Here is an 11,164-nt window from a genome sequence, read left to right on the forward strand (position 1 = left end):
TTTCCTCTCTTTCTCTCTATCTGCTTTTTTCCCCTCCTTTCTCTTCCCTTTTTTCTGGGTGTTGGGTATTGATAGAATGAGGTGTTCCCAGAACCTCTCTTCACCTGGACACGGGTGGGGGGCCGCCTGCTGGATGGCAGCACCGAGCGAGAGGGGAAGGAGCTGATTTTGGAGAGAGTGCCAGCTGAGCTCAATGGCTCCATGTATCGCTGCACGGCCCAGAATCCTCTGGGCTCCACGGATACGCACACTCGCCTCATAGTCTTTGGTATGTACGCTCAGCTCCATCGCATGCTCTCGCCCCATTCTGGAGTGGCCACTACACTGGCAGTTAAACTGAAATCGCATTCAAGTTGATTAATTATTTAGAAGATGATGAATATGAAACATTTTTTTGTGTGATTGTACAACTTGGCTCCACAAGAATAATCTGGAACACTTATACAATTACACAGTTAAATGTCACAGAAAATTATATAATTCTACAAAATTCATTTCATGTATCTACAGTATCTTTGAAAAATACTTTAGAGATTTATGTGACCGCTTCTAGGTATGAATCATTAATGCAGCTAAGTGTGTGATTAATAAGAGATTGTATCCCTAATTGGCTATTCTCGCGCAAGGGATTTAGTGACTGTTCCATCAGTGGCATGTCTTTTGCTGCACTTGCTTGAACACCAACTGCCAACAGTTGCATCAAAGGCCCATGATGGAATCCAAGGACCTTTGTTGTCGACAGTGTTAGAGAAGCACTTTGTTCAATGGCCAAATTAAGGTAGCATGTTCATCTGAACCTGGAAGTTGTTCATTTACTGGTGTTGATGTGGGAGCTGGACGGCTTACAGGCTCTATTATGTCTGTGTGTCCTGCTCCTCTGGATCTGTTTACCCTGGACACTCTAAGAAGAACTGGGATCTGCTACTCTGGGCTCCTTCAGAAATCTGTATCAGTGAAGGGTTCTTTAAATAAACGGGTTCTTCTACAGCTACGTCTGTGTTTTCAGACATTTTCAAACATACACTTTGGCATGCTGGTCAAAGCCCCTGAGTCATTTCTCTGTAAAATTCACAATGGCAATCAATCCCAAAACGATTTCAGTCTGATTCAAATAACTTCACATTAAATGAAAGGCTACAGCACACACAGTGTTAAATATGCAGATATTATGTGTTTAAAGTAGGTAGCAGCTGTCTTTATTCTATCTATTGAATAATGAGATTGAAGTATATTGTGAAAAGCAGGATGAGCCTCCCTTTGCTTTCACAATGGTCATTGATTAAAGCTTTGACTACAAAATAAGTTTTTAAGTCCATCATTGCTGCAGACTGTGAGAGAACTGAACACTTCTTCCCTGATGTCATTATTTCCCATCACTGTCCCTCAGCAGTGCTGCCAATCCCTCTTATGCACCAGATCTAAAACATCGTGCAAGCATTGCAGCTCTATCCACAATGGCTCTGTCATGTTTGAATAGAGCCATAACGAAACATTTACGTAACAGGGACCCATGTTTAAAAGCCCAGAAGACATTACTATACATAGATAAAGCCAGCAGTGTTACACAGTTCTGTCTGAAGAAGGCTTTTGACACTTGTACCTTACAAGTCACGCAAAAGAAACAGGGGAAATCTTTTTTGTGTGTGTGTGTGTGTGGTATGCACACATATGCACCTTAGCCCTGGAGCACCCTATTAACGTAAATCGGGTCGACACCATTTTCATACTTCATCGACTCTGAAACAAAGAATATTGTATCCATCTTTTTTTTAATCATCCTGCCTGGAACACTTCTGTGAACAGGATTTAATAAAGTATGTCACAAATGTACAAATTACTGGGCGGGTCTAATAAGAACCTACTTTAAGGGGAAAGTGCCACTTTAGGGAGGTGTTACCTTGGGAGGCGTTTTGCTAGGAAGAGCACTAATGTCTATTTAACACCCTGATGCACCCTCAGGTGTCATCGGCTACGTGCCTAGTATGGCCCATCTGTCTGCTTGTCTCCTTGTAGATTGCTTCCACTCACGCTTAGGGGAAGTAAATGGTGATTAAGTGACCTTGGCAGCATCCCCTGTGGCCTTGAGATGAGACACTTCTTTCTCTGCCGAGGGTGAGAAGATAGAAGTATTTGGGGGCTCTGCTCGCTTGGCAAAGTGTTCAATATACATCATCAGGAATAATAGAGTATAATGACAGCTTAGTATAGAGAGACACTGACGATGAGCAGCGTTCACGTCTTGATGATGTACATCTTTAGCCACCCTCAGTGATAATACCCTCTGAGATTACTGTGAAGTGAGTCAGCACTGAGGAGCCGGGCAGTGACACACACACGCAGCCTGACACCCAAACTGCACACACATGCAGAAACACACAGATGTGTATGCTTATGCAAATTTTCAGGGGCAGGCAAACACAAAGTGTGCATATGCAAAGTGCGCACACTAATTTCTCTGCGTTCTCACAGGAGCCTGTGTGGTAATCATTGCAGAGAGACCGGTGAGACCAGAAAAGTTTCACACTGTGCTGTACATGTAGCTTCCACCTTCTCATATGTCAAGTCTAACATCCAAAAATAGCGCACAAAGTGGAATTTAGGGGTCTTGCTAATTCTCTACAAGCCCTCCTGCTTCTTCCTTTGCAATTACCTTATTCTTCGGAGAACTTCAGAAATACACTGTCAGAGCGTATTGTGCAGTGTAGACATCAGTGCAACTTATTAAAGGTGGAGTCAATTTTTCCAAACCCCTTTCCCACACTGTCTGGCCACAGCTGTAGTTTCCTGGTCTCACTGTTGCTTAAGTGTCCTGGCTGTTCTGGTGCAGTGCTCTGTGTTCCCAGTTCCATTAACAGGCCCAGTCTCTCTCACTGGGGATATGCCATTTAGCAAGTGCTTCAGGAACTTTGGAGTTCAGCATCATTAGAGAGCCACAACCTCTGTCAGAGATTGCTATTTTTCTCCTTCTCCCTGCCTTTCTTCTTCTCATGCTCTTTATCCTTTTATTAATTCCTTCCTTTATTCACTGAGTCATTCGATGTCTCAGTAACAGCTACATTGTGTGATCGTCTCACTGTTGATCTTTTTTGTTCCCAACAGAAAATCCAAGCATGATGAAAAACACACAGAATCAGAACAGTAAGTATTTCAACCACAGAAATAACTAGTTTTGAGTGTCAGTGTTTTCATTACAATGCATCTCATGATTCCCTCTGCATCACTTGATCATCATATTTCCAGAGATGCTGTATGTAATATGAGAACAAAATGTGACACTGCAGCCTGTAACTGCAGAAATCTGGTCTCTCTGATCAGAGAGACAAATTCTTTGGGAGACTGTGGTTTTAACATTCAAAGTATTGACAGGTGGATGTTTCTCATTCTGTCCTGAATGCATTGCCCCAGATAGACTGTGAGAGTGATTGAGTCAGGATTCATCTTTGCCGATGTTCAGTGGCGGCAAGCAACAAGCCTCTTCCAATGACTAACCGAGCCTGTCACTTCTGGTTGAGTGTGAGATTATTGGTGTTTCACATGTGCAGTGGTGGCTCATTTGCGGCTTCTGAGATTATCATATGTAAAGATGAGGGATTGTCAGGAGAAGCCGCAGGGCTGTGACAACAACCTTTCCATCTCTCCCTTTTTTCTGCCACTCCCTCTCTCTTTCTACTTCAATCTTTCTGTCTATCTTTTCCTGCCTCTCTGACTTTTCATACTCGTTTTCTGTCTCCTAGTGCCAAGCTCTCTTCCCGTTTCATCCATTTCCCTTTTTTCACCACCTTATTTCCCTCTCTTGCTTATTCTGTCTGTCCTCCTTCCATCATGTTTATATTTTCTACTTTTCCTCTTCAGCCTAGCTCACAATCTCTGATTTTGATGCAGACTTTCAGAATCTAAAGCCTTAATGGTAAGTGTAGATTATTCTGGAGTGTAAAAAAGATTCAATTCTGGCCAAACAGCCTGAGTTTGGAATCTTGTAAGTAGGCCTCTTAAGTATGAAGTGGTCTCAGTGATCTAATACTGTGTGTGAATAGAAATAGCATTTTAGAGTTTAGTTATTAGATACAGGAGTAAGAAAAACTAAATAAACCCTTAAGAGGAGACTCGTGTATATTCGTTTATATAAGCAAGACTGCTAGCTTCATTTCCTCCAAGCTTTATGAAGTGCTATAATGTAGCAGCACGTACAGATCAATCCACATAAATATGCAGTTATTAGCGAAAGAATCCTCTATGTTATTTTGAAAATATATCCATAATGAGCACTAAATGTGAATTGTAACTTCTGTGCCATGAAGCAAGAATCAATAAAACACCTGTATTGTTGTAATAGTTTTTTTTTTTTCCAGTGAGCTGTTGGTGATGAACTGGAAAATGCATTTGAGTACTATAATTGCATGGTGTATAATCCCTAGTGTATATGTGTTACGCCCATGTTTGTCCCAGCGAACAGTGTGAACAGCTTCCCAAGCAGATGGAAAGCAGAGCTGTCTTTAAGCTGAACTGCCCTAGTCAGACGGGATTTGAACAGTCTTGTCTTGACATTAGCTTTACACTTTTCCTTGCTTTTTCTTGCTTTTCCTTGCTTTTTCCTGCTTTTTCTTGCTTTTTCTGCTTCCTACTTCAAAAACAGCCCATTATTTGTCCGTCGTCCTCTCCCACACTCAGTTTATCTGTCTCTTCCTTGGGCTCTTTGTTTTGTTCCCTCACTTCCCCCTCTCTACCTCTACCTTTCCCAGCTCAGCTAGTCATATCATAGGGATGCAAAACTGAATATGCAAATGCTATGGTAAGTGCAGGAGCAGGTGTGTCACAGCAAGGACAGAATCAGGTCAGCATGGATGCGCAGACATGCCTTGCATGCAAGTCAAATTGGTGTACAACATGGCCCCAACAGGTCACTACACACGTGCCCGCTCACTTAATGGCTGAATACCCGACTTCTCACCTGGTGCGAATGGGAAAGACCACCCCTGTCAGTCAGTCAGTCAGGGCCACAGCAAAAAATAAAGGCTTCCCATGAGGGGTTATATTCATTCATCTTTGTCAGAATTCCAATCTCCCAGACAACTTGTCAAGCTGCACTGTATGGCAAAGAACTGAATTTAAGAGATGAGTGAAATTGAGGACAAAAATATGACATATTTTCTGCCACATAATACTGTACCTGTCAGCCTAGGCTGCTGGAGGTTTGAGGGTTGTCATATTATTGTTGGAAATGCATCATAAAGCAAAATTTGTTACAATTATCAGTGTCTTCATGGATGGACTGAGTCAAAAATAGCAATACAGTATGCACCAGTAATCAAGTAATCTCCATTTTCACTTCCATTTTTTTTCTTTTCTTTTTTTCTTTTTTTTTGCAGACATGCTATATCACAGTACAGTGCACATTTAACTTTAGACCTTAACCTGTCTGTAGTCAAAGTAGTCACACACAAAAAGGTAGTGCTATGTTTTCAGCTGGCATTTTAGGTCCAGCACACCTGAGGCAGAGTCATCCTTTATTAAAAAGAGCATGTTGCCACAGAAATCAGTCCCAGTCCTCAAAAAAAAAAAATCAGGTTGGCAGAAATGCATTGAGGTCTGAGCCAAAAAACAGGCAAACAGATGGCTGGGAGACTTGCATCTATGATTGTAGACTGGAAGGGGACCTCAGATGATGATCTTATGGTTGGATGAGCCCATTACAGAATGAAATGAAGTACTTATTGAGAAGATCCACTTGTTATCTAATGTTGTATGACTTGTATGAACAGAATGAAATATGTAAAATGTTATATAATATGTCAGATGATATTGTTCTGTGGAGATTTACATTCATGGGTGTTATCATAAAGCCTTGATAGCTTAATTTAAACAATCCTGACAAACATGATGCTTTTGTTTATGATCCAACTCAGACTAATACAACCAGCTTTTCTCAGCATGCAGACAATATTTTAACATCCGGTCTCATAGGACTGCATTACGTGACAGGTCTAACCACCAGATCAAATTTTGAGCCTAATGAGTCTAGCCACACCCTGGTGTGGTCAGGCTCAAATTAAGATTGTGGTGTAGCCACAGTCTTGGCAGAGTCAGGATAAACTGTTGATTATTTCAGCAAAGCCACACCTACAGTCCGTCACAGGTTTCCTCCCACAACAGCTCCAGTTCCATACTCCTCTCTGTAACATATCCATGAGGGAACAACAGAAAACAATAGCAGCATAAAGCTGCTGTCTCTGCTGATCTCTCCTCTATAATCTAGTGTCCCTGCTGTGGGCCTCAGAACAACTTGTTCAAAACATTAAAAAAATAAATAAAAAGAAGCAGGGCTTCACTCTTCATCGCTCCCATTTTTATCTGACAATTCTTCAGATACTGGGAAAGAAAAAATATCTTTGTGTTTGACTAAACTACACCAAAGGCCATGTGGGGACTCTTTTTTTGGTTGCTGTTATAGTGGTAGCACTGTATATCATTATTGTGCACTTCAAAGAATCGTGCAGAGAATAGTCCCCATTAATTAATGTACTGTATACAAAGAACAATTGTATTGCTATCATTATCCTCTCAGAGTATGAGTGCCACCAAGTCACCTCACCTGTGGTCCAACAAACGTGAATTGAATACATTACATGCATACATCGAGGTTAAATGCAGTTACTGTACTTGAAGTCACTTGTAATACATGATGTACAGTTGGTAGGTCTGTCTGACTGAAAGCTACTGAAGATCACTAATAAGAGAGGAAGCTCCAAGTTATTATGTTGCACACATTTTTAATTGCATTTTTTTGTTGTTGATGAGTAGCAGAATCATACAGTACATTATCTTTATAATTACTTGATCAAAAATAGAATTAAAGCACAGAGTACTTGACAGACTTAGTAGAAGAATAATTTGAAAATGAATTGTCACAAAACATTTATCTATTTATTGTAAAACATTTAGCCATGACAAAAACTAGTTTTACCTGAATTAACAAACAACCATTGAAAAATACCAGATTAGTTTGCATTCATAGCATTTGAACAGGTTTATGAGTTATGAAAATTGGGATTAATATATTGCAATACTGTTTTAGAAAAGTCATGTTTCTCATATGATGAACAGAGGACTGAGGAGATGTGTCTGATTGACTGTTTCTTTGGTGTTTGTAGATGGAGCCTCCCGCACGGACGTGCTCGGACTAACGTGGATGGCACTTGTCCTCACAGTGACAGTGGAACTGACGTGAAACCGCTCATCCAAGACACTCTCACACACATACTTTCCCTTGTTACACAACATCCACATATCCACAAATGCACACACACACACACACGCAGATACACACACTTTCCAAAATCCTGCAAGCCTTCTCCAGTCATAAACAGACCCTCCATGCGTCAGTCGATCAGGAAACTGCGCCACCACAGGATGGCGCTCCACTGTTTTTGTAACAAAATAATAACCAAGATTATGATATCAAAAGAAGAACGTGACGAACATGACAATAACCACCTCCTATATAGCCCTGCCCAGTTACACCTTTTTTTGTTTCTTGTCCCACGTCTGCCTGTTGATCAATAAAATCAGTTGATTTAAAACAGAAAAGATAAAAGCATTTGGATTTTATTTTGATGAGTCGAAATGTCATTGGTGTTGACTGAAATGTGAAAAGTGGAACTGGCTTAGGCTGCGCCACCATGTCAACCACACCCATCTGTTACATGTCCTGGGATGCACCTGATTAGCAACACGCTGATAAACCATGGGGAAACAAACAGACGTCCCAAGAGAACATTCTTTTTTTATTAATATACAGGTATTCCTTTTTTTCCTGATGGCTCGGAATGTACAAGAGGATTTAAATGCATTGAGAAACTAGAAAAAAAATCTCCTTTTTGAGTGTATTTTGTGTACATCAGTGTAAATATTGAAAATAATTAAAGAAGTTATATGGGATATGGTGAGGAATGGTTGCTGAGATAGTTGGAGTTTACACTTCTTCACCTTTGTTTGTACTTCATTCAACACTGTTTTAGGAGATCATTCTTGGCTGAAAGGACAGAAACATTAACAGCCTTTCTGTTTCTCATTTGGGCTTTTTATATCTATATGGCAGATCTCCAAGGCCAGAGTAAAAAAAAAAAAAAAAATTATCGAACATATGTCTGCTGTTTTGGGGTTGTGGTGCATGTGACGTTTGAAAATTCTTTCTCCTTTTGGTGTGTTGCAATTGACAGCACTGCAACTCATTGTCACTGGCCTGTAATCCAGTTATTTACTTGTGGCATACTATCTTAAGTGACCTACATTGTGTACAATACGTAACTCTTACCCACACATTTACAGTACTAGTAGGATCATTTTAGCCGCCATTCCAGGGAGGTGCTCACCTGAGGCAGCGTGTGTAAAACAGGGTTGTTGCATTTGTTTCATTTCACCTGTATTAAAATGGAAAGATGATAAAACTCACAAGACTTGACTTTACTTAAAACTCTGTCCTCCACGTGTTTGACATGTTTAGTCTTCCAGCAGTCTCCTTTAAAGCTGGCTACAGGTAATACGCAGCATCTAGATTGTTGCAGGAATTGTTTATCAGGGAAATTTGAAAGACAGTCTGCTAATGCCAAAAGATAGATATATTTTTTTATTCCTCCTCAACTACAGACAAGTTCCAAGAATATTTTTGTTTCAGATTTTTTTGATTGTTTCAACCTCAGTGTGGCTTTTGAAGGAGATTCTGACATTGCTGTTAACCCTTTGCAGTTTGCACTCTCTCTCACACAGTGAAGAGTAGCTTAATGCAAAGTAATCCTGCATTTTTTGGACTTCACAAGAATTGCAATTTAAGCTATTCTAAGGACACAACATGTATTAAGGGATTAAGGTTTAAACCAGGTGGGAGGTAAGAGGGGAGATTTCTAAAGCTTAGGCGAATAGAAAGGATAGAGCTATTCGTTTGGGATATCGGCTCACCTTGCCAAAGTACAATCCATATTCCTGCATTCCGGAGATGAGAGCTGCATAGCACAAACATTATTAACAGACAGTCGTATGCGCTGTGAATTAATTTTTTTCAGCTGAAGGAAGCAAAGGGCGCGAATCCTTGTCCACCCACTGTATAGCATTATAACTCTGCTATCATTTTAATTTTGATTCAAGAGGCACATCTCTGCTTTTTTTTTTTTTTTTTTTGCTTTTATCACTCACTTCATATTCAGGAGAGGAAAAACAGGTCCATCTCTATTTATGAATGCATTCAAGAATGTACAAAATTGTCCTTATATTACTTAATCATCATAACACAAGCAGAAGTGCATCATAGCTTTGTCTTTGTGTGAGTGTTTGCGTATGTGTGCATTGCAATTGTCCCTGAGTTATGAATGCAATGAATTCACACTTCATGTGATTTTTAATTACTTCAAAGCTGTCCTTGATCAAAGAGATCCAACATATCCAACGTATAACCATGACCCTTTTAAATATGTGCTTTTTCACATTTTCTGTTCCCTCAGTAGTAACTGTCTTTAATTATAGGGACATCAATGTGAAAGCAAGAGTAATCCTCTGTATGCACCTTTCACTTACACATGAAGAACTTGTTCTGTTCAGTTGTTCTGTTCTGCTCATTTTAAGTCAATTCTGTTTTAAGTTTATTCGTGAGGAGGTCGGGTGACGGATCAAGTTTTCAGCCTCTGCAGCTTTATCGGTTATGTTTTTATTTTGTTGACAAAATTGATGACCCAAGAAATGTGGTGGTCACAAACTATTAAGTTTTATTTTATTATGTTTAACTGACTACATACTTCCTCAGCTTTCTCCATATTTATTACTGGAGAAGGGAAATACCTGTTAAAAGTCATCTTTTGTGTCTTCTTGTTCACCTATCATAAATGGCGCAAGCAAGAGGAGGTTGAAGTGCCTCTAAAAAACAATGTGCATGGCTGACAGTCATGACTTCTGTGGAGATTCTCAGTCATCCAGGTCATGGTTATCCAAGAGAGGTTGAATGAAGGGCATCTGGACTTGGTTATGGATACTTGAGAAGGTTTCACCTCTCATCCAAGAGGCCTCTTCACTTCTGGAAGTTTTTTGTACAGGAGCAAAACTGAAGAAGCCTCTTTGATGAGAAGTGAAAGTCCAGTTGTCCTTCATTCAACTCTCTCAATGACAATCATGATTTTTTTTTCCTTTCTCTGAATAGTTCATCTGAGCTGGGAGCAATGGTGAGGATAAGAAGCTGCCTCTATGGCCTATCTGTGAATTATTCAGGAGTCAACCGTGCTTGCAGAATCCAGTTTCCTTTATGTCGTCTGCAGGCTCAGCTATCAGATGACCAAACAGCGCCCATGTCACCTAGGACACCTGACACACCCTCTGTATTCCTCTCCACGTGATGCACCTTTAAAATGATCCCACAGAGTGCTTCTAAAATAAACACTGCTCTGTTGTTGACTGCAGGATCGCTCAAGTGTGTTATCAGCAAAACAAATGATAGCCTGACTGGTGACTGAATGACATGGCTCCCATGTGACACAGATGTATGTCTGCATCTCAGTATGGTCCATGAAAATGAAAGATGATGTCAGGTTTTTCTGTAGACACTCTTTTCATCTGGCATTCTTCAGACAGTTTTGTATTATTTACTGTTCTATGTTTATAATACCAAGTGCCATTTGGTTGTCTGAGAGCAATCTTCAGTTTCTTTTAGGGAGGGTAATTTAAGCATCTGCACTGGCACAGAAAAGGACCTTTGATCTGTGGCACGGCTGTGCAAACAGATGTATCCTGGTTATTAAGTATTTGATAAATGTCACCTATCATCACTCCCCACCCCTTATTCAAACCATATTTTCCTCCTGCAGCTCTAGCCATGTGTTTGAGCAAGTTAAGGAGCATGATCCATCATAATATTTTTATGGACATTTTCAAAAATTGACATAATAAAGTATGACCTGAACCACTCCTGTTCACGTAAACACCAAGTAACTCTTGGTTCCAGAGTTCTTAGATGCCATTTGGATAGCATGGGAAAAAGCTTGGGTGAGTCAGCAAACTGCATAACCAAATATTGATCTATTTGGTATTTGCATATTCTGTGTTGAGTTTGCCACAGGTGGTGCATGACCAGTGCCCCGCCTATCCAGAGCTAGTGATGCAAATAGTACCTCTAGAGGTATTATTTTAC

General features: G+C 40.3%; 1 protein-coding gene across 4 annotated transcripts in view; it reads left to right on the forward strand.

The window, feature by feature from the left end:
• Positions 1-8,468, forward strand: part of igsf21a (immunoglobin superfamily, member 21a) — a 163,637-nt gene extending 155,169 nt beyond the window's left edge. For 3 of the 4 annotated variants that reach the window (XM_018679466.2, XM_018679457.2, XM_018679477.2), the window contains 3 exons: positions 76-268; positions 3,100-3,138; positions 7,149-8,467. In XM_018679466.2, coding sequence (XP_018534982.1) covers positions 76-268; positions 3,100-3,138; positions 7,149-7,225 — 309 coding nt within the window. In that variant the 3' untranslated portion in view covers positions 7,226-8,467. Of the gene's footprint in view, positions 1-75; positions 269-3,099; positions 3,139-7,148 lie in introns of all 4 variants that reach the window. The other variant, XM_018679485.2, reaches the window with a different exon arrangement.
• Positions 8,469-11,164: the final 2,696 nt, after the last annotated feature.

This window comes from Lates calcarifer, linkage group LG12 (genome assembly GCF_001640805.2).
Source record: "Lates calcarifer isolate ASB-BC8 linkage group LG12, TLL_Latcal_v3, whole genome shotgun sequence".
Taxonomy (NCBI): domain Eukaryota; kingdom Metazoa; phylum Chordata; class Actinopteri; family Centropomidae; genus Lates; species Lates calcarifer.